The sequence below is a fragment of the Arachis stenosperma genome, chromosome 10, assembly GCF_014773155.1.
Source record: "Arachis stenosperma cultivar V10309 chromosome 10, arast.V10309.gnm1.PFL2, whole genome shotgun sequence".
In the NCBI taxonomy this organism is placed as follows: domain Eukaryota; kingdom Viridiplantae; phylum Streptophyta; class Magnoliopsida; order Fabales; family Fabaceae; genus Arachis; species Arachis stenosperma.
In genome coordinates this window covers 22,573,097-22,596,175 of record NC_080386.1, presented here as the reverse complement: position 1 = coordinate 22,596,175, position 23,079 = coordinate 22,573,097, and the positions used below count along the sequence as shown (strand labels likewise).

At 39.9% G+C, this 23,079-nt stretch overlaps 2 protein-coding genes and 2 non-coding genes across 8 annotated transcripts; all 4 read left to right on the top strand.

Annotated features, from left to right (window-relative positions):
- The first annotated feature begins 1,809 nt into the window (after positions 1-1,809).
- On the top strand, positions 1,810-1,917 carry LOC130958348 (small nucleolar RNA R71). Its single transcript, XR_009077475.1, has one exon. It is a non-coding gene; the product is annotated as a small nucleolar RNA R71 (small nucleolar RNA).
- A 4,677-nt stretch (positions 1,918-6,594) lies between these two features.
- Positions 6,595-10,522, top strand: LOC130956351 (G2/mitotic-specific cyclin-1-like). 5 transcript variants are annotated; one of them, XR_009077080.1, is made up of 10 exons: positions 6,595-7,962; positions 8,072-8,116; positions 8,209-8,288; positions 8,380-8,422; positions 9,075-9,115; positions 9,215-9,321; positions 9,435-9,477; positions 9,563-9,824; positions 9,926-10,048; positions 10,259-10,522. XR_009077080.1 is itself a non-coding variant. In XM_057883391.1 (6 exons), the coding sequence occupies exons 4-6, from the start codon at positions 9,585-9,587 to the stop codon at positions 10,319-10,321; spliced, it is 426 nt and encodes a 141-aa protein (XP_057739374.1). In that variant the 5' UTR covers positions 9,075-9,115; positions 9,215-9,321; positions 9,435-9,477; positions 9,563-9,584; the 3' UTR covers positions 10,322-10,522. The 5 variants fall into 5 exon arrangements, 1 of the variants encoding a protein (XP_057739374.1); XR_009077081.1 differs by lacking the exon at positions 9,075-9,115; XR_009077079.1 differs by having other exon boundaries at positions 8,380-9,115.
- Positions 10,523-13,846: 3,324 nt separating this feature from the next.
- Positions 13,847-14,809, top strand: LOC130956869 (uncharacterized). The gene is made up of 2 exons (XM_057883824.1): positions 13,847-14,257; positions 14,339-14,809. Exons 1-2 carry the CDS (start codon positions 13,847-13,849, stop codon positions 14,807-14,809), a joined length of 882 nt encoding a protein of 293 aa, XP_057739807.1.
- Positions 14,810-22,905: 8,096 nt separating this feature from the next.
- LOC130959463 (small nucleolar RNA R71) lies at positions 22,906-23,013 on the top strand. Its single transcript, XR_009078541.1, has one exon. It is a non-coding gene; the product is annotated as a small nucleolar RNA R71 (small nucleolar RNA).
- The last annotated feature ends 66 nt before the right edge of the window (positions 23,014-23,079 follow it).

Here is a 23,079-nt window from a genome sequence, read left to right as displayed (position 1 = left end):
CATCAACCTACAAAAAAGATAAAATAACAAAAGAAAATAATTAATTATAAAACATTGGGTTGCCTCCCAACAAGCGCTTCTTTAATGTCATTAGCTTGACAGAGGGCTCTCATGGAGCCTCAGAAATGCTCAGAACCGTGTTGAAACCTCCCAACACCAAACTTAGAGTTTGAATGTGGGGTTTCAACACCAAACTTAGAGTTTGGTTGTAGCCTCCTAACACCAAACTTAGAGTTTGACTGTGGGGGCTCTGTTTGGCTCTGTTTTGAGAGGAGCTCTTCATGCTTCCTCTCCATGATGACAGAGGGATATCCTTGGGCCTTAAACACTAAGGATTTTTCATTCACTTGAATGATTAACTCTCCTCTGTCAACATCAATCACAGCCTTTGCTGTGGCTAGGAAGGGTCTGCCAAGGATGATGGATTCATCCATGCACTTCCCAGTCTCTAGGACTATGAAATCAGTAGGAATGTACTGGTCTTCAACTTTAACCAGAACATCCTCTACAAGTCCATGGGCTTGTTTTCTTGAGTTGTCTGCCATCTCTAATGAGATTCTTGCAGCTTGCACCTCTAAGATCCCTAATTTCTCCATTACAGAGAGGGGCATGAGGTTCACACTTGACCCTAAGTCACACAAGGCCTTTTTGAAGGTCATGGTGCCTATGGTACAAGGTATAGAAAACTTCCCAGGATCCTGCCTCTTTTGAGGCAGTTTCTGCCTAGACAAGTCATCCAGTTCTTTGGTGAGCAAGGGAGGTTCATCCTCCCAAGTCTCATTTCCAAATAACTTGTCATTTAGCTTCATGATTGCTCCAAGGTATTTAGCAACTTGCTCTTCAGTGACATACTCATCCTCTTCAGAGGAAGAATACTCATCAGAGCTCATGAATGGCAGAAGTAAGTCCAATGGAATCTCTATGGTCTCTTTTTGAGCCTCAGATTCCCATTGTTCCTCATTGAGGAACTCAGAGGAGAGTGGTGAACGCCCACTGGGGTCTTTCTCAGTGGCGTCTTCTTCCTCTCTTTCCTCTCCATATTCGGCCATGTTTATGGCTTTGCACTCTCCTTTTGGATTTTTTTCTGTATTACTTGGAAGAGTACTTAGGAGGGAGTTCAGTAATTTTCTTGCTCAGCTGTCCCACTTGTCCTTCCAAATTTCTGATGGAGGACCTTGTTTCATTCATGAAACTTTGAGTGGTCTTTATTAGATCAGAGACCATTGTTGCTAAGTCAGAAGTATTCTGCTTAGAACTCTCTGTCTGTTGCTGAGAAGATGATGGAAAAGGCTTGCCATTGCTAAACCTGTTTCTTCCACCATTATTGTTATTGAAACCTTGTTGAGGTCTCTCTTGATTCTTCCATGAGAGATTTGGGTGATTTCTCCATGAAGAATTGTAGGTATTTCCATAGGGTTCTCCTAGGTAATTCACCTCTTCCATTGAAGGGTTCTCAGGATCATAAGCTTCTTCCTCAGATGAAGCATCCTTAGTACTGTTTGGTGCATTTTGCATTCCAGACAGATTTTGAGAAATCAAATTGACTTGTTGAGTCAATATTTTATTCTGAGCCAATATGGCATTCAGAGTGTCAATCTCAAGAACTCCTTTCTTCTGACTAGTCCCATTGTTCACAGGATTCCTTTCAGAAGTGTACATGAATTGGTTATTTGCAACCATTTCAATCAATTCTTGAGCTTCTGCAGGCGTCTTCTTCAGATGAAGAGATCCTCCAGCAGAGCTATCCAAGGACATCTTAGATAGTTCAGAGAGACCATCATAGAAAATACCTATGATGCTCCATTCAGAAAGCATGTCTGAAGGACATTTTCTGATTAATTGTTTGTATCTTTCCCAAGCTTCATAGAGGGATTCTCCATCCTTCTGTCTGAAGGTTTGGACTTCCACTCTAAGCTTACTCCATCTTTGTGGTGGAAAGAACTTTGCCAAGAAGGCATTGACTAGCTTTTCCCAAGAGTCCAGGCTTTCTTTAGGTTGAGAATCCAACCATATTCTAGCTCTGTCTCTTACAGCAAAAGGGAATAGCATCAGTCTATAGACTTCAGGGTTAACCCCATTAGCCTTGACTGTGTCACAGATTTGCAAGAATTCAGCTAAAAACTGATGAGGATCTTCCATTGGAAGTCCATGGAACTTGCAATTCTGTTGCATTAGAGAAACTAATTGAGGCTTAAGCTCAAAGTTGTTTGCTCCAATGGCAGGGATAGAGATGCTTCTCCCATAGAAGTCGGGAGTAGGTGCAGTAAAGTCACCCAGCACCTTCCTTGCATTGTTGGCATTGTTGTTGTTTTCGGCTGCCATGGGTTCTTCTTCTTTGAAGAATTCGGTCAGGTCCTCTAAAGAGAGTTGTGCCTTGGCTTCTCTTAGCTTTCGCTTCAAGGTTCTCTCAGGTTCAGGGTCAGCTTCAACAAGAATGCCTTTGTCTCTGCTCCTGCTCATATGAAAAAGAAGAGAAAAAGAAAATGTGGAATCCTCTATGTCACAGTATAGAGATTCCTTGAAATGTCAGAGGAAAAGAGAAATAGAAAGAAGAAGGAGAAGAAGAATTCGAACTTTGATTAGATAAGGTTCGAATTGTGCATTTAGAAGGAGTGGTACTCCATAATTAGAAGGATGTGAGAAGGAGGGAAGAGGATTTTCGAAAATTCAATTAAAAGATTTTGAAAACATTTTGAAAATTTGATTGATAATTTTCGAAAATTGAAAGTGGAAGAGAAATCAAGTGATTTTTGAAAAAGATTTTGAAATTAGAAACTAAAAAGATTTGATTGAAAACTAATTTGAAAAAGATATGATAAAAAAAAATATGATTGAAAGGTTATTATCTTAAAAAGATGTGATTGAGAAGATATGATTTGAAAACCATTTTAAAAGATATGTTTTGAAAATTATTTTAAAAGATTTGATTTGGAAAATTAGTGACTTGCCTAACAAGAAAAGATATGATTCAAACATAAAACCTTCCTTAACAGAAAAGGCAAAAAAAATGTTCAATCAAATCATTAATTGTTAGTAAGTATCTTTGAAAGGAAAGAAATTAATTTTGAAAACATTTGAGTGAAAAGATTTGATTTGAAAAAGATTTGATTTTGAAAAACTTGAAAAAAATTGATTTGAAAACAAAATCTTCCCCCTAGCACCATCTTGGCGTTAAACGCCCAGAATGGTATACATTCTGGCGTTTAACGCCCAAAATGCTACCTTTTTGGGCGTTAAACGCCCAACCAGGTGCCCTGGCTGGCGTTTAAACGCCAGTCTGCCTTCTTCACTGGGCATTTTTGAATGCTCAGCTTTTTCTGTATAATTCCTCTGCAGTGTGTTCTGAATCTTCAATCCCTTGTATCATTGACTTGAAAAGACACAAATTAAAAATTTTTTTGGATTTTTAATAATTAAAATGCAACAAGAATCAAATAACAATGCATGCAAGACACCAAACTTAGCAGTTTGTATACTACTGACACTAATGAACTGAAAATGCATATGAGACACACAAAATACTCAAGTCAATAGAATTCAAAGATCAGAGCAAGTGAATCATCAAGAACATCTTGAAGATCACTAAGACATATGAATGCATGCAATTGACACCAAACTTAGGATGAGACACTAGACTCAAACAAGAAATATTTTTGAGTTTTATGATTTTTTTTTTAATTTTTTTGTGTTTTTCGAAAATTAAGTGGAAAAAGAAGGTATCAAAATTCTTAATGAGAATTCCAGGAATCAGTGCAATGCTAGTCTAAGACTCCGGTCCAGGAATTAGACATGGCTTCACAGCCAGCCAAGCTTCCAAAGAAAGCTTCGGTCCAAAACACTAGACATGACCAAAGGTCAGCCAAGCCTTAGCAAATCACTGCTCCAAAAGCAAGATTGATACGAAATCAACAAGCTCTTGTGGTGATAAGTTGAAACCTCGGTCCAATCAGATTAGACATGGCTCCTCAGCCAGCCAGATTTCAACAAATCATCATGAAACTCTAGAATTCATCTTCAAGAATTTCGAAAAAAAAATACCTAATCTAAGCAACAAGATGAACCGTCAGTTGTCCAGCCTGAACAATCCCGGGCAATAACACCAAAAATTTGATGTTGTTGCCGGATCTTGGCACTGATGTTACCAAAGGCTTGCTCAAAACTAGAACAATCCCCGGCAACGGCGCCAAAAACTTGGTGCGCGAAATTGTGAACTATACTTTTTCACAACTCTCATAGTCCCTGGTAATGGCTCCAAAAACTTGGTGCGCTCAATACCATGGCATTACACAACTTCGCACAACTAACCAGCAAGTGCACTGGGTCGTCCAAGTAATAAACCTTACGTGAGTAAGGGTCAATCCCACGGAGATTGTTAGTATTGAAGCAAGCTATGGTCATCTTGTAAATCTTAGTCAAGCAAACTCAGATATATATGGTGATGAACGAAAATAACATAAAAGATAAAGATAGTGATACTTATGTAATTCATTGGTAGGAACTTCAGATAAGCGCATGAAGATGCCTTCCCTTCCGTCTCTCTGCTTTCCTACTGTCTTCATCCAACCCTTCTTACTCCTTTCCATGGCAAGCTCGTATAGGGTCTCACTGTTGTCAGCAGCTACCTCCCATCCTCGCAGTGAAAGCTAATGCACACACTCTGTCACAGTGCTGCCAATCACCGGTGTGGTTCCCTCCCCTACCGGAATAGAATAACTCTTTTGCGTCTGTCACTAACGCCCAGTAGGTTACAGGTTTGAAGCACGTCACAGTCATTCAATCATTGAATCCTACTCAGAATACCACAGACAAGGTTAGACCTTCCGGATTCTCTTGAATGCTGCCATCAGTTCTTGCCTATACCACGAAGACTCTGATCTCACGGAATGGTTGGCTCGTTTGTCAGGCGAGCACTCGGTTGTCAGGCGATCAACCATGCATCGTGCAATCAGGAATCCAAGAGATATTCACAAAGCCTCAAATGCTTGTAGAACAAGAGTGGTTGTCAGTCACTTTGTTCATGAGTGAGAATGGTGATGGGCGTCAATCATCACCTTCATCATGTTGAAGAACAAGTGATATCTTGGATAAAGAACAAGCGGAATTTGAATGAAAGAACAATAGTAATTGCATTAATACTCGAGGTACAGCAGAGCTCCACACCTTAATCTATGGTGTGTAGAAACTCCACCGTTGAAAATACATAAGCATAAGGTCTAGGCATGGCCGAATGGCCAGCCTCCCAATGATCTAAGAACTAAAATGTCCAAAGATGATCTAGAGATCTAAAAGTGATCAAAAGATTTCTATACAATAGTAAAAGGTCCTACTTATAAGAAAACTAGTAGCCTAGGGTGTACAGAAATGAGTAAATGACATAAAAATCCTCTTCCGGGCCCACTTGGTGTGTGCTTGGGCTGAGCAATGAAGCAATTTCGTGTAGAGACTCTTCTTGGAGTTAAACGCCAGCTTTGGTGCCAGTTTGGGCGTTTAACTCCCATTTGGGTGCCAGTTCCAGCGTTTAACGCTGGGATTCCTTGAGGTGACTTTGAAAGCCGGTTTGGGCCATCAAATCTTGGGCAAAGTATGGACTATTATATATTGCTGGAAAGCCCAGGATGTCTACTTTCCAACGCCGTTGAGAGCGCGCCAATTGGGCTTCTGTAGCTCCAGAAAATCCGCTTCGAATGCAGGGAGGTCAGAATCCAACAGCATCTGCAGTCCTTTTTGGTCTCAGGATCAGATTTTTGCTCAGGTCCCTCAATTTCAGCCAGAAAATACCTGAAATCACAGAAAAACACACAAACTCATAGTAAAGTCCAGAAAAGTGAATTTTAATTAAAAACTAATAAAAATATACTAAAAACTAACTATATCATATCAAAAACATACTAAAAACAATGCCAAAAAGTATACAAATTATCCGCTCATCACTATGCCAAGAAAAAGCTTGGGTAATTAGATCTGTAGGGTACTTTATTACCTTGTAACTTGGGCCAATTGGTCTGAGATTATCGATTGAAAGCCCATTAAGAACTGCCTTGTAACAGAACACTTAGAGTCAAAAGCCTCAAAGATCTTTTCCCAAATTTAAATGAGAAGTAACTGCCTTCAAATCATATAAGCTCAAAAGAATTCTCATAATACAATTTGAATCTAAGTTTTCGAAAATTCTCAAATTCTAATTATGCAAGATTCATCAAAGATAAAAGAAGTCCGAATGTAACCACAAGGATTATCATAAATCCCACTTTGTGAAATTACATTTAAAAAAACTCTTCAATTTTTTCACTTAAGAAAAACTCTATATACTTTTCTTTTTTCTCGAGGACAAGTAAAGTTTTAAGTTTGGTGTTGTGATGATAAATCATCTTAAGTAATTTTTAAGGTTTTTTCATTTGTTTTCTTTGATTTTAAATCAAATATTTATGTTTTTTAGGAGAATTTCATAAATAGTTAAGTATTTTGAGTTGTGTTAGTATTTTTATATTTTCAAGAATTTTTATCTCAAAGTAACCAAAAATCAAAGCTTTTTTACAAGAAAATACAAATACAATTTAAGAACGGTCCGACTGGAACCAAAAGGCATCAAACCGGATGCCCAGCCTTCAAGCATGGACGCCCGGCATCCCCTCTCCAATTGGACACAAGCCCAGTGGCCGCACTCACAAGCCTATCGTCCCCCTTCACTTGGGGATACACCCCCGGTGGCTACCCCACAAGCCGGCATCCCTCATCCTTCTTGCACACACACGCCTGGCTTCCTCACTCCAAGCCCAGTGGCCAACTCTCCTTGCAAGGACAAATTGTGCTAACACCCAAATTTAAAGATGCAAGCCCAGCATTCCTAAGCTCAACTCCCAGGATGTAACAATTAATAAGGTCCAAATTCAGTTATCAAATTATTGAAAGTCTTAATCACATCCAAGAATTGAAGATTCAAGAGATTAGTTATCATTAATTCCTTCTAGAAAGATAAAGATTTGGTTGTTAAGATTTGTTTATAGAATAGATTTGAATTATGTTGATTTGAATTCAAATAGTTAGTTATCTTATCATTACTCGAGATAAGATTAGGATTAGTTTGGAATTTGAATTTTAGATAAGATTTAGGATACAAATAAGTGAACCTTGTTCATAGAGAGGAGTAATCGGATCACACACCTTTCTCCCCATTAGGATTACTTTCTTCTTTATCATAAGTCACTAAACCTCCTCCGTTAAAGGTTAAAGGCTCTGTTTGATTTTAGGATTAATAATGTAAGTGTTTTCTTTATTTTAATTCATACTTCTTTCCTTTTTTCATGATTGAGTTCGTCAATAATGGTTAGAACTATTGAGAAATATTCTATTCTATCTTGGTTTCTGATCTTATATTTGAAAAAATTAATTTCGAAATTAGCTTAAAACTCATCCTATAATCTTCAATTATCTAGAGATAGCTCGAATAAGTAACATATAACTCGGCTAGTGATAGTTCTTAAGGACTGTGTGGTTTAAAAGTTGAAACCGTTCTTCATCTCTTCTCTCGATTAGTTGACCGAGGAATTAATGATTAATTGGGTTTAGAGAAATTAAATCATCAAGGGATTGGGGTTCTTCCAAGAATAAGAAAGCACAAGCATCTTTCTTCCAAGAATCAAACATCTTCGAAACCTTGAACATTCTCATCTATTGAATCTCTTCCAATTTCAAGTATTCTCCCAAGTCTTTTCTTTTGTTTCTTCTTTTCTTCAAGATCCACAATCCAAAATCTAAGATTTGATCGATCTAATTAGATATTTAATTAGACGTTGCTTGCCTCAATCCGTCGTGGAAACGATGTCCACTCACCATTGTATTACTTGAACAATTCGGTACACTTGCCGGTATCCATGAACATTAACTTTTGCTCATCATTGGTACCTTCACTTCCAAGGATTGTTTTGTATGTATCATCATCGGCTATTGTGAAGGCAGAGATATGTAAGTACTGGTTCATGTCAACTTCCTAAGGAACTATGAACATTTATGCAGACACTTATCTTTCAATTGTTAATAATGCAATCTTTCTTTGGTTTCTTTGTTGTGACAGGCTGAAGCTATAAAAAAGTCTAATGGTATTCATTTTTCTGAAGAGGTTGGTTACTCGTTGTGACTTCTTTTACTTACAAGCCTGGTGCATGGTTGGAACTTAATGTTTAACACATTCTTGTCATCTTCGGCATACAGAAGCTTTGTAAATGGCTTGTTCAACTGCTGATGGCACTTGATTACTTGCATACAAATCATATCTGCACTGTGATGTCAAGGTGAATGATGAATCGTATAAGTTCAGTCACACTACTAGTTATATGAAATCATTGAAAAACTTTGTTGATTTTTTCTCCACATCTGTTGCAGCAATCAAATATATTATTGACAAAAGATCAAGATATACGTCTAGGTAATTGATTTCTACATTCTTTTGACTTCACATGGCATTTAGTCTCGACATCTCTAATTCTGTGCCTTCTTTCGGTATGTCTATTGAGAATATTGATTAGAAAATAATGAGGAAACTTTTTAACTATCTACTAATCGAATAATATCTCTACTAATGTCCTATCTTATGTTATGAGTTATGTATGCTGGATGCAGGTGACTTTGCTCATTCAAGAAGGTAATCTTCATTTATGATGTTTGGACCATAAAATAGTTCACTATAATATTTTTTTTGTCTTGTATCTGAGCAGTATATGCAAACATTGATTAATAAAATAAACAAGTCTTTAGTGGCTCCACTACCAACCATGTATTCCAATCCATTGTGAGATCTCTATTTCCTAAAATATCTAAGATCTTTATGCACACTATATTTCTTTTACTTGTGTTCTATTTAACTATTATGTTTTTTTATTCTCTTTTGCTGATATCTTACAATCAAACTTAAAGCTGTTGTAGATTATAATTTAAGTTTTCTAATATGTATAAAGCATGTATACAACATTCAATTTGTTTGATATTACCTTTCATTAAAACTAACTGATGATATGGAATTTACTTTGCCATTATACATTTTGGAATGAAAATCATGAATAAAATTATGATGATTCCAGACATGGTAGATGGATAAGGGCATTTAATCATAAATAGAGAGGTAAATCTAAATAGTTACACTAATGTTTGATCAATCTCTCTCTTACTGTTGTTCATATATTATTACGAAGCAAATCACTGAAACATGTTTCATCAAAAGGTTATTGTGGCAGCAGCAGAAAGGAGGAACAATAGGCGTGCATTACAAGACATTGGTAATCTTGTGGCTAAGCAAGCAGAACAAAATGTGACAAAGCGCAACACAAGGTAATAATCCAATTTGTTCTTCAGTATTTTTTTACACCATAAGGCTTCTCTTTTATGCTACAGATTCAGAGTTTTCTACTTAAATTAAAAGTTCAAATTGTTTTCTCTTGAAGAAAGTTTTATGCTAATAATCAAGCTGCAGTAGAGAAGAACAAGGTACTTATTAACTCTCTATCATTCTGTTTTTTTTTTTGTTATTTTCTTGGTTGGGTTCTAAAAATCGATGTCTCTTATTGTACAGAAATCAAGCACTGAACTTGCAAATGGAGCAGGAGTGGTTCCAGCTAATGGGGGTTGGTGTGAGGAACTTCATTGCTACAACAAAGTTAGAAGCAGCTAAGAAGCCACCAACAGAACATGAAGTCATTGTCATCAGCTCAGATGATGAATCCGAGAAAGAAAAGAAGAGGAAGCCAGAAGCCGCTAGAGGAACAAAGACAAAGGAAGGGGTAACCAGGGAAAATGCTAAGGACTTCAGTTCAGTCCTCTCGACTAGAAGCAAGGTGATGAACAACTTTTTTTTTCTTTCTTCTTTTTTTCTACCTTCTGTTTTGCATCAATGTCATTGTGGTTTCTTATACCATAAAGAATTAGTTAATCTCAGGCTGCTTCTGGACTCTCTTATATGCCCAAGAAAGTGGTGAACATTGTTGCAACTGACATGGACAATGAATTGGCAGTAGTGGAGTACATTGATGACATAAACAAGTTCTACAGACTCACTAAAGTACTCCAATTGTTTTTGCTTTTACTCTTTCTCTAATTCCATTCCTTTATAAAACTATGCACCTTTTTGCCTAAGGCATATATGACTTTGCTCTGTCTTTAATTTCTCTAATTTTGTCCTGATTTATATTCATGTGTTTTTGCTTTCCTTAAATTTCATTCCTATGTATTTTTGTTAACCTAATGTATATATGTGACTTTGATGACACAGGATGATGGTCGTGTGCATGATTATATGGGTTCACAACCTGATATAAACGCCAAGATGAGATGAATCCTTGTGGATTTGGGAGGAAGTGTGTCACGTATTCAGATTGATAATGAAGACTATGATGATGATAAGGTTGAAGATGACCCTGAGTATTATAGTTAACATTTTTAGTATAGTTGAACAATACATTGGGATTATATCAATACACTTGTGTTTATGTTTTGAATTGACTTGTTTGTTTATAGTACTTTTCTTCTGGTTTGATAATACGATGAACTTGTTTATTTTTTGAAATACTATGAATGTTCTAATATAAGTTAGATGAAAATTTATTTTGATTAAATTTATATTTATTTTATATGAAAATAGGTTTATTTTGCAACGAAAAAAATTGAAAAAAATTCTACTTTATTTTACTGACGGATTTATAGACAGAAAATCTGTTTGTATGCAGAATTGAAAATTTTTTCTAGGTTTTAATTACTGATAGAAAATCTGTTAAAAATTTTGATACTAGTTACCGACAGAAAATTTATCAAAAAATCTGACATTTTTAGCGAAATGAATGAGACGATTACCAAAGGAAAATATGTCGGTAACAGAAAAAAAATTTGTCGGTAAATTACTGACGAAAAAATTGTCGGTAAATAATTTATGATGAGGCTTTTATCTATGGACAAAATTCATCAATAATTTCGTCGGTAACTAAAAATCCGTTTGTAAACTAATGTTTTAGTAGTGTTTTTTCTATAGTGTAAACTAATGTTGGCTGGACCTTACAATTTTCCTCCATCCAATGAAAAAAAAACCTTAGTGCAATCTTTGGGATGCATGTCAATCAACTTGACACAAAATTAAAGCTTATCCGGTTCTATAACTTTTGTCAACTTGTTAGTAGGATTATAATTCATGTGAATTTTCTATAGCTTGAAATTATTTTTTTATAGTTTGGCATAACTAATTATTTCGGCCCAGCCCAATAAGGGTCGGAGGTCCAACATATGGACTGCCAATCCAACGGGTCCTTTACCTGTACACATCCGACGGGACCGTGACCCACACAAGAAGGTGACCGCACAAGAAGGTAACCCGCGTATCGTTTCTCCTGGATGAAAAATCTGGATAGCTGGCAGAAGCTTCTAGACAGACGGGCTCGAGTCAAAGGGCCCACTTGATTACAAGGTATAAATGGGGAGAGACCTACCCTTCTCCAGGGGTGCGTCACTCTTACCCTAATTTACCACCTCATTGTACGAACGCTTACTTTGGCATCGGAGTGTCCTTGCAGGTGGCCTCACCCGCCAACCCACTGACGTTCGGGAAAACACCTCTCTGTAAAGCTTGTGCCCAAGTCCAAAAACACCCTTGATCAACCCGTTGCTCTTGACCCGACGTCCACCCGCTCCACTACTCTAGCGAGTGATGAGCGGATAATTTATACGCTTTTTGGCATTGTTTTTAGGTAGTTTTTAGTAAGTTCAAGCTACTTTTAGGGATGTTTTCCTTAGTTTTTATGTTAAATTCACATTTCTGGACTTTACTATGAGTTTGTGTGTTTTTCTGTGATTTTAGGCAATTTCTGACTGAAATTGAGGGATTTGAGCAAAACTCTGAAAAGGCTGACAAAAGGACTGCTGATGCTGTTGGATTCTGACCTCCCTGCACTCGAAATGGATTTTCTAGAGCTACAGAACTCCAATTGGCGCGCTCTCAACGGCGTTGGAAAGTAGACATCCAGGGCTTTCCAGAAATATATAATAGTCCATACTTTATTCGGAAATTGACGACGTAACTTGGCGTTGAACGCCAAGTTCATGCTGCTGTCTGGAGTTAAACGCCAGAAAAACGTCATGATCCGGAGTTGAACGCCCAAAACACGTCATAACTCGGAGTTCAACTCCAAGAGAAGCCTCAGCTCGTGGATTGATCAAGCTCAGCCCAAGCATACACCAAGTGGGCCCCAGAAGTGGATTTATGCATCAATTACTTACTCATGTAAACCCTAGGAGCTAGTTTATTATAAATAGAACATTTAACTAATGTATTTGACATCTTTTGATCACTTTAGATCTAAAGAGCATCTTTGAACGCATAGTTCTTAGACCATGGGGGCTGGCCATTCGGCCATGCCTGAACCTTTTACTTATGTATTTTCAACGGTGGAGTTTCTGCACACCATAGATTAAGGGTGTGGAGCTCTGCTGTACCTCAAGTATTAATGCAATTCTATTTTCTTTTATTCAATTCTCCTTTATTTTTATTCCAAGATATTCATTCGCACCCAAGAACATGATGAATGTGATGATTAGATAACCCTCATCATCATTCTCACTTATGAACGCACGTGATTGACAACCACTTCCGTTCTACATGCAACAGAGCTTGAATGCGTATCTCTTAGATTCCCCAACAGAATCTTTGTGGTATAAGTTAGATAGATGGCGGCATTCATGAGAATCCAGAAAGTCTAAACCTTGTCTATGGTATTCCGAGTAGGATTCTAGGATTGAATGACTGTGACGAGCTTCAAACTCCTGAAGGCTGGGCGTGATGACAAGCGCAAAAGAATCAATGGATTCTATTCCAACCTGATTGAGAACCGACAGATGATTAGCCATGCGAGTGACAGCCGCAGAGGACCATTTTCACTGAGAGGATGGGATGTAGCCACTGACAACGGTGATGCCCTACATACAGCTTGCCATGGAGAGGAGTAAGAAGAATTGAGTTGAAGCAGTAGGAGAACAGGCGTCCTTGAGCCTTACAGTACCTCCATATGCTTATCTGAAATTCCCACCAATGAATCTGCATAAGTGTTCTATCCCTTTTATTATTTCATCTATTTTCTTATTATTAATTTCTGAAACCATAAACAATTTTTATCTGCCTAACTGAGATTTACAAGGTAACCATAGCTTGCTTCATACCAACAATCTCTGTGGGATCGACCCTTACTCACGTAAGGTTTATTACTTGGACGACCCAGTACACTTGCTGGTTAGTTGAACGGAGTTGTGAATTCAACCAGTGCCATAATAATGATTTCTCTCAAAATAGTTAGAACATTGATCACAATTTCGTCCACCAGCGAGCAGCCAAACATTAGCACCCTCTGTGGGAACCTGGTGCGACTATAGAGGTAGCTCTTCCTTCGTATGGAGGAGGTACAAGTGGAGGGAGGAGCCCGTTTACGAAGCTGGGTGAGCTCGGGGACCTCTTAGGAATGCCTGAGATCCCCGTCATGCTAAGGCGACTCCCTTATCTGATCTCCCGAGAAGTGCCCCTTTGGTGGTACTGGCAACGACAGCTCCAGGATCATGCAAGAGCCCAGATATAGAGTGTAAAACCTGGAGAGAGAATTGGCAACAAGGGACTGTTATCGTCCTGAACACAGCCGGGACTCTCATCTGAGCTTTTCAAGAACCTGGTCTCTGACCAAGAAGTCGAAAGACCACAGAAAGAGCCCTAGAAGGGACGACGAACGTGACCGAACTGAAGCTCAGTCCCTCACTTATACCCACGACAAGTCAAGAGACCGTAGGGAGCAAAAAAAGAGACAGAGGAAAGTAATGGCGAGATCTCATTATAATGGGAGCTACTCCTTTCCACCCATATATCCTCAAGGTTTGCCTACCGAAGAACTTTGACAAGCCAACGAACATGAAGTATGATGGGACTAAAGACCCACAAGAGCATTTAACAACCTTTGAGGTCAGGATGAACTTGGAGGGTGTGGGTGATGCTGTCAGATGCAGTGCATTCCCTTTAACCCTGGTGGGCCCAGCAATTCGTTGGTTCAACGTACTTCCGCAAGGGTATATTACAACCTTTGCAGACATTACAAAAGGGTTCTTCGTGCATTTTACCACTCGAATTTTCAAGGCCAAGTACTCGATTAACTTACTTGAGGTGACCCAACAGTCTAGCGAGCCAATGAGAAAGTTCCTCGACCGGTTCAATGACAAATGCTTAGAGATTGATGGCCTAACAGACTCGGTGGCGAGCCTGTCCCTGACTAAAAGTTTGCTAAACAAGGATTTCAGGAAACACCTAACCACCAAACCCGGTTGGACCATGTAGGAGATCCAAAATGCAGCGAGGGAATATATCAATGAAGAAGAAGTCAGCCAAGTGGTGGCTGCCAACAAACAGCAGCCATACAACCAGCTAACTCGTCAAGCTAGCTACCCGGAAAAGCCAACAGAGGCCCCAAAGGAAGGAACGTCTGAGAAACCATTTAAACCATTTCCTTGGGTGGATAAATTCACTAAATACACCCCCTCACGACACCCATCATTAAGGTCTACCAGTAGATCGTGGGTAAGGTATACTGGCCAAGCCAAGGTAGCCCAAGGACCGAATGGGGGGAACAAAAGCTTGTATTGCGATTACCACAAAGGCTTTGGCCATAAGATGCAAGACTGTTTTGATTTGAAGAATGCGTTGGAGCAGGCCATTCAGGAAGGAAAGCTAGCAGAGTTCTCGCAGTTATCCAAGAACCAAAGAGAAGGGAAAGAGAATGATTTGAGGAAGATCAGAGCCAAACTATGAAGCCGAGGCAAGGGCTCCCTGAGAACACAGAGACTGCTCCAACAATTGTGATAAACTTAGTGATTGAAAGAGATGTACCACCTAAATCAAAGTCAGCGGCAAAGAAAGACACTAAGGTGCTAGCTATGTCATCGGGGAGCACCAAAGTCCCTTCTGAGGAGCTCCCCAAAATATCTTTCATCCCAAAAGACCGTTGGTACGATGACCTCCCCGAGGACCCGCCAATGGTAATCACGGTGAGGATCGGGACGGGTTTGGTCAAGCAAATTTTAGTGGACATAGGTGATGTGCGGAAAACGATCCGACACAAAACTCACCGGCAAGTGTACCGGGTCGCATCAAGTAATAATAACTCACATGAGTGAGGTCGATCCCACAGGGATTGAAGGATTGAGCAATTTTAGTTTAGTGGTTGATTTAGTCAAGCGAATCAAGTATTGGTTGAGTGATTTGTGTTTAACAGGAACTAAATTGCTTGGAATGTAAAGGGGGAAGGGAAAATTGCAGTAAATTTAAGAGAAGGAAATTAAACTTGCAGAATCTTAAATAACAAGAAAGTAAATGACTGAAACTTAAAGTGCAAGAAATGTAAATTGCAGTAACTTAAATTGCAAGGAATGTAAATTGCTTGAATGTAAAAGGGATTTAAGGACAGGGATTTCAGAATTTAAGCAAGAGAATGTGAATTGCAACAATCAATAGAGCAGGAATTGAATTAGAAACAATTATGATTCAAACAGTAAGGAAATAAAGTGCAGTAGAGGTTCACAGAAGAACCAAAAGTAAATTGGGATCTCAGGTCTCCAGAGACTAGGTAGCAAAGCCTAGATCTCAATTACCTTCCCAGATCCAAGTTCACAAAGCTATTGACAAGAAATTGAAGAAGAAGCAGTAAAGGAAATTGAAATTCAATTTAATTGTGCAGAAAGGAATTAAAGAGATTTTGAATGGAAGTTGAGACAGAATTTCCTCAACTCTTCACACCCAAAACTCAAAACAAGAAAAGTAAAAATGCCCCAGCAAGAACGAGGAAGAAGAGAGATCAATTCTCCTCCCCAATTCTCTGAAATCTCAGTGAAGTCACCAAGAGAAGTTGCAGAATTCAAAGCTCCAAAGGAAGTATTAAATTCAAAAATCAAGTAAAAGGTAAATGTCAAAGGTTCAAAAGTGAAAGTAAAAGTCCTAATTACATCAAACTAACTCCTATTTATACACTTTCTATTCTTGGATCTTGGGATTTGGATGGGCTTTTGATTTGGTGAAGAATTGAATTAAATTGGATTTTTAATTCAATTTTTGGCCCTTGAGAAGTTGCTTCCAGGAGGCTGCCCTGCCCTTGTGGAGGGCAGGGCAGGATTTGATGCTTGGTGCGTGCGTGGTGTGGCGTGGTACAGGCTTGGTGCACAGGATGCTGCCCTGCCCTCGCGGAGGGCAGGGCAGAAAAAGTTGGTGCGCCAGAATTGTGCTGTGGTGCGCTGTTGGTGCTGCCAGAATCGTGCCTTGGTGCGCCAGAATCGTGCCTTGGTGCGCCAAATTCATGCCACAACAAAATGCTGCCCTGCCCTCGCGGAGGGTAGGGCAGTGTTTCTACTTTGACGTCCCGAGTTCGAAACCTGGATGCTACACACGCTACCCATTTTCCTTGGCTTTCTTGGTACCAAAATGAGGCTTAATTCCTTGCTTCCTCATGGTCCCGTGTTCAACTCTTGTGGCAAGCATTGTGGACATTTTCCTTTGATTTTCTTCCCTTGGTGAGCCCGATACTGCCCTTGTGGAGTGGTGGCGCGAAATTGTGAACAATACTTTTCACAACTCTCATAATCCTTGGTCATGAACTCCAAAAACTTGGTGGTTCAATTCCATGGCATTACACAACTTCGCACAACTAACCAGCAAGTGCACTGGGTCGTCCAAGTAATACCTTACGTGAGTAAGGGTCGATCCCACGGAGATTGTTAGCATTGAAGCAAGCTATGGTCATCTTGTAAATCTTAGTCAGGCAAACTCAAATGTATATGATGATGAACGAAAATAATATAAAGATAAAGATAGTGATACTTATGTATATCATTGGTGTAAGAGCTTCAGACAAGCGTATGAAGATGCCTTCCCTTCCGTCTCTCTGCTTTCCTACTGCCTTCATCCAATCCTTCTTACTCCTTTCCATGGCAAGCTCGTGTAGGGTTTCACTGTTGTCAGCAGCTACCTCCCATCCTCGCAGTGAAAGCTAATGCACGCACTCTGTCACAGTACTGCCAATCACCGGTTTGGTTCCCTCCCCTACCGGAATAGAATTACTCTTTTGCGTCTGTCACTAACGCCCAGTAGGTTACAGGTTTGAAGCACGTCACAGTCATTCAATCATTGAATCCTACTCAGAATACCACAGACAAGATTAGACCTTCCGGATTCTCTTGAATGCTGCCATCAAGTCCTGCCTTTACCACGAAGACTTTGATCTCACGGAATGGTTGGCTCGTTTGTCAGGCGAGCACTCGGTTGTCAGGCGATCAACCATGCATCGTGTTATCAGGAATCCAAGAGATATTCACTAAGCCTCAGATGCTTGTAGAACAAGAATGGTTGTCAGTCACCTTGTTCATGGGTGAGAATGGTGATGGGCGTCAATCATCACCTTCATCATGTTGAAGAACAAGTGATATCTTGGACAAAGAACAAGCGGAATTGAATGGAAGAACAATAGTAATTGCATTAATACTCGAGGTACAGCAGAGCTCCACACCTTAATCTATGGTGTGTAGAAACTCCACCGTTGAAAATACATAAGCATAAGGTCTAGGCATGGCCGAATGGCCAGCCTCTCTAAGATAGCATAAAACAAAGATAGCTACCCAAGGTCTCGATCCAAAGTCAAAAGGTCCTACTTATAGAAAACTAGTAGCCTAAGGTATACAGAAATGAGTAAATGACATAAAAATCCACTTCCGGGCCCACTTGGTGTGTGCTTGGGCTGAGCAATGAAGCATTTTCGTGTAGAGACTCTCCTTGGAGTTAAACGCCAGCTTTAGTGCCAGTTTGGGCGTTTAACTCCCAATTAGGTGCCAGTTCCGGCGTTTAACGCTGGAATTTCTTGAGGTGACTTTGAACGCCGGTTTGGGCCATCAAATCTTGGGCAAAGTATGGACTATTATATATTGCTGGAAAGCCCAGGATGTCTACTTTCCAACGCCGTTGAGAGCGCGCCAATTGGGCTTCTGTAGCTCCAGAAAATCCACTTCGAGTGCAGGGAGGTCAGAATCCAACAGCATCTGCAGTCCTTTTGAGTCTCTGGATCAGATTTTTGCTCAGATCCCTCAATTTCAGCCAGAAAATACCTGAAATCACAGAAAAACACACAAACTCATAGTAAAGTCCATAAAAGTGAATTTTAACTAAAAACTAATAAAAGTATACTAAAAACTAACTAAATCATACTAAAAACATACTAAAAACAATGCCAAAAAGCATACAAATTATCCGCTCATCACAACACCAAACTTAAATTGTTGCTTGTCCCCAAGCAACTGAAGATCAAATAAGATAAAAAGAAGAGAATATGCAATGAACTCCAAAAACATCTATGAAGATCAGTATTAATTAGATGAGCGGGGCTTTTAGCTTTTTGTCTCTGAATAGTTTTGGCATCTCACTCTATCCCTTGTAATTCAGAATGATTGGCTTCTTTAGGAACTCAGAATCCAGATAGTGTTAATGATTCTCCTAGTAAAGTGTGATGATTCTTGAACATAGCTATTTGTTGAGTCTTGGCTGTGGCCCAAAGCACTCTGTCTTCCAGTATTACCACCGGATACATACATGCCACAGACACATAATTGGGTGAACCTTTTCAGATTGTGACTCAGCTTTGCTAAAGTCCCCAATTAGAGGTGTCCAGGGTTCTTAAGCACACTCTTATTTGCCTTGGATCACAACTCTTATTCTTTCTCTTTTTTTTTTTCTTCTCTTTTTTTTCGATTTTTTTTTTTGAAATTTTTTTTTTCGATTTTTTTTTTTTGCTTGCTTTCTTTCTTGCTGCAAGAATCATTTTTATGATTTTTCAGATCCTCAGTAACATGTCTCCTTTCTCATCATTCTTTCAAGAGCCAACATTCATGAACCACAAATTCAAAAGACATATGCACTGTTCAAGCATACATTCAGAGAACAAAAGTGTTGCCACCACATCAAATTAATTAAACTATTATAAAATTCAGAATTCATGCAATTCTTTCCTTTTCAATTAAGCACATTTTTATTCAAGAAAGGTGATGGATTCATAGGACATTCATAACTTTAAGGCATAGACACTAAGACACTAATGATCACAAGACACAATCATGGATAAACATAAGCATAAAATTCGAAAAACAGAAGAACAAATAACAAGGAAATCAAAGAACGGGTCCACCTTAATGATGGCGGCTCTTTCTTGCTCTTGAAGGTCCTATGGAGTGCTTGAGCTCCTCAATGTCTCTTCCTTGTCTTTGTTGCTCCTCCTTCATGATTCTTTGGTCTTCTCTAATTTCATGAAGGATGATGGAGTGTTCTTGATGCTCCACCCTTAGTTGTCCCATGTTGGAACTCAACTCTCCTAGGGAGGTGTTTAGTTGCTCCCAATAATTTTGTGGAGGAAAGTGCATCCCTTGAGGAATCTCAGGGATCTCATGGTGAGAGGGGTCTCTTGTGTACTCCATCCTTTTCTTGGTGATGGCCTTGTCCTCATCAATGGGGGTATCTCTCTCTATGTCAACTCCAACTGAATAACAGAGGTGACAGATGAGATGAGGAAAGGCTAACCTTGCCAAAGTGGAGGTCTTGTCCGCCACCTTATAGAGTTCTTGAGCTATAACCTCATGAACTTCCACTTCTTCTCCAATCATGATGCTATGAATCATGATGGCCCGGTCTATGGTAACTTCGGACCGGTTGCTAGTGGGAATGATTGAGCGTTGTATGAACTCTAACCATCCTCTAGCCACGGGCTTGAGGTCATGCCTTCTCAATTGAACTGGCTTTCCTCTTGAATCTTGCTTCCATTGTGCGCCCTCTTCACATATGGTTGTGAGGACTTGGTCTAACCTTTGATCAAAGTTGACCCTTCTAGTGTAAGGATGCTCATCTCCTTGCATCATAGGCAAGTTGAACGCCACCCTCACACTCTCCGGACTAAAATCCAAGTATTTCCCCCGAACCATAGTGAGATAATTCTTTGGATTCGGGTTCACACTTTGGTCATGGTTCTTGGTGATCCATGCATTGGCATAGAACTCTTGAACCATCAAGATTCCGACTTGTTGAATGGGGTTGGTGAGTACTTCCCAACCTCTTCTTCGGATCTCATGGCGGATCTCCGGATATTCACCCTTTTTGAGTGAAAAGGGGACCTCGGGGATCACCTTCTTCAAGGCCACAACTTCATAGAAGTGGACTTGATGCACCCTTGAGAGGAATCTATCCATCTCCCATGACTCGGAGGTGGAAGCTTTTGCCTTCCCTTTCCTCTTTTTAGAGGTTTCTCCGGTCTTGGATGCCATAAATGGTTATGGAAAAACGAAAAAGCAACGCTTTTACCACACCAAACTTAAAAGGTTTGCTCGTCCTCGAGCAAAAGAAGAAAGAAGAGAGTAGAAGAAGAAGAAATGAGGGAGAGGGAGAAGATGGTGTGTTCGGCCAAGAAGGGAAAGAAGGGGTGTTTAGGTTGTGTGAAAATGAAGGGTTGAAGAAGGGTATATATATAGGAGAGTGGGGGGTAATGGTTCGGCCATTATGGGTGGGGTTTGGGAGGGAAAGTGGTTTGAATTTGAAGGGTGAGGTTGGTGGGGATTTATGAAGGATGGATGTGAGTGGTGAAGAGAAAGATGGGATTTGATAGGTGAAGGGTTTTTGGGGAAGAGGTATTGAGGTGATTGGTGAATGGGGGAAGAAGAGAGAGAGTGATGGTGGAGTCCTGTGGGGTCCACAGATCCTGTGGTGTCAAGGAAAAGTCATCCCTGCACCAAATGTTGCTCAAAATCACGTTTTGAGCCATTTCTGGCGTTAAATGCCGGGCTGGTGCCCATTCCTGGCGTTTAACGCCAGGTTGTTGCCCTTTTCTGGCGTTTAACGCCAGTCTGGTGCCCCTTTCTGGCGTTAAACGCCCAGAATGGTGCCAGACTGGGCGTTAAACGCCCAACAGCTAGCATTACTGGCGTTTGAACGCCAGCTTCTTCTCCTCCAGGGTGTGCTGTTTTTCTTCCTGTTTTTCATTCTGTTTTTGCTTTTTTCATTGTTTTTGTGACTTCTTATGATCATCAACCAACAAAAAAGATAAAATAACAAAAGAAAATAGTTAACTATAAAACATTGGGTTGCCTCCCAACAAGCGCTTCTTTAATGTCATTAGCTTGACAGAGGACTCTCATGGAGCCTCAGAAATACTCAGAACCGTGTTGTAACCTCCCAACACCAAACTTAAAGTTTGAATGTGGGGGTTCAACACCAAACTTAGAGTTTGGTTGTGGCCTCCCAACACCAAACTTAGAGTTTGACTGTGGGGGCTCTGCTTGGCTCTGTTTTGAGAGAAGCTCTTCATGCTTCCTCTCCATGATGATAGAGGGATGTCTTTGGGCCTTAAACACCAAGGATTTTTCATTCACCTGAATGATCAACTCTCCTCTATCAACATCAATCACAGCCTTTGCTGTGGCTAGGAAGGGCCTGCCAAGGATGATAGATTCATCCATGCATTTCCCAGTCTCTAGGACTATGAAATCAGTAGGGATGTAATGGTCTTCAATCTTCACCAAAACATTCTCTACAAGTCCATGAGCTTGTTTTCTTGAATTGTCTGCCATCTCTAATGAGATTCTTGCAGCTTGCACCTCAAAGATCCCTAATTTCTCCATTACAGAGAGGGGCATGAGGTTTACACTTGACCCTAAGTCACACAAGGCCTTCTTGAAGGTCATGGTGCCTATGGTACAAGGTATAGAAAACTTCCCAGGATCTTGCCTCTTTTGAGGCAGTTTCTGCCTAGACAAGTCATCCAGTTCTTTGGTGAGCAAAGGTGGTTCATCCTCCCAAGTCTCATTTCCAAATAACTTGTCATTTAGCTTCATGATTGCTCCAAGGTATTTAGCAACTTGCTCTTCAGTGACATACTCATCCTCTTCAGAGGAAGAATACTCATCAGAGCTCATGAAAGGCAGAAGTAAGTCCAATGGAATCTCTATGGTCTCATTTTGAGCCTCAGATTCCCATTGTTCCTCATTGAGGAACTCAGAGGAGATTGGTACACGCCCACTGAAGTCTTCCTCAGTGGCGTCCTCCTCCTCTCTTTCCTCTCCATATTCGGCCATGTCTATGGCTTTGCACTCTCCTTTTGGATTTTCTTCTGTATTACTTGGGAGAGTACTAGGAGGAAGTTCAGTAACTTTCTTACTCAGCTGACCCACTTGTCCTTCCAAATTCCTAATGGAGGACCTTGTTTCAGTCATGAAACTTTGAGTGGTCTTTATTAGATCAGAGACCATTGTTGCTAAGTTAGAAGTACTCTGCTTAGAACTCTCTGTCTGTTGCTGAGAAGATGATGGAAAAGGCTTGCCATTGCTAAACCTGTTTCTTCCACCATTATTATTATTGAAACCTTGTTGAGGTCTCTCTTGATTCTTCCATGAGAAATTTGGGTGATTTCTCCATGAAGAATTATAGGTGTTTCCATATGGTTCTCCTAGGTAATTCACCTCTTCCATGGAAGGATTCTCAGGATCATAAGCTTCTTCCTCAGATGAAGCATCCTTAGTACTGCTTGGTGCATTTTGCATTCCAGACAGACTTTGAGAAATCAAATTGACTTGTTGAGTCAATATCTTGTTCTGAGCCAATATGGCATTCAGAGTGTCAATCTCAAGAACTCCTTTCTTCTGACTAGTCCCATTGTTCACAGGATTTCTCTCAGAAGTGTACATGAATTGGTTATTTGCAACCATTTCAATTAGCTCTTGAGCCTCTGTAAGCGTCTTCTTCAGATGAAGAGATCCTCCAGCAGAGCTATCCAAAGCCATCTTGGATAGTTCAGAGAGACCATCATAGAAAATACCTATGATGCTCCATTCAGAAAGCATGTCAGAAGGACATTTTCTGATTAATTGTTTGTATCTTTCCCAAGCTTCATAGAGGGATTCTCCATCCTTCTGTCTGAAGGTTTGGACTTCCACTCTAAGCTTACTCCATCTTTGTGGTGGAAAGAACTTTGCCAAGAAGGCATTGACTAGCTTTTCCCAAGAGTCCAG

What these genes read in the sequence shown, in the direction of transcription:
- LOC130956351 (XM_057883391.1), top strand. Translation starts at nt 9,585, where the DNA reads ATGGAGCAGGAGTGGTTCCAGCTAATGGGGGTTGGTGTGAGGAACTTC. An exon ending in TCCTCTCGACTAGAAGCAAG is followed by an intron (nt 9,825 to 9,925) that starts GTGATGAACAAC and finishes AGTTAATCTCAG; the next exon opens with GCTGCTTCTGGACTCTCTTA. An exon ending in AGTTCTACAGACTCACTAAA is followed by an intron (nt 10,049 to 10,258) that starts GTACTCCAATTG and finishes TTGATGACACAG; the next exon opens with GATGATGGTCGTGTGCATGA.
- LOC130956869 (XM_057883824.1), top strand. Translation starts at nt 13,847, where the DNA reads ATGGGAGCTACTCCTTTCCACCCATATATCCTCAAGGTTTGCCTACCG. An exon ending in ATGGCCTAACAGACTCGGTG is followed by an intron (nt 14,258 to 14,338) that starts GCGAGCCTGTCC and finishes TGGACCATGTAG; the next exon opens with GAGATCCAAAATGCAGCGAG.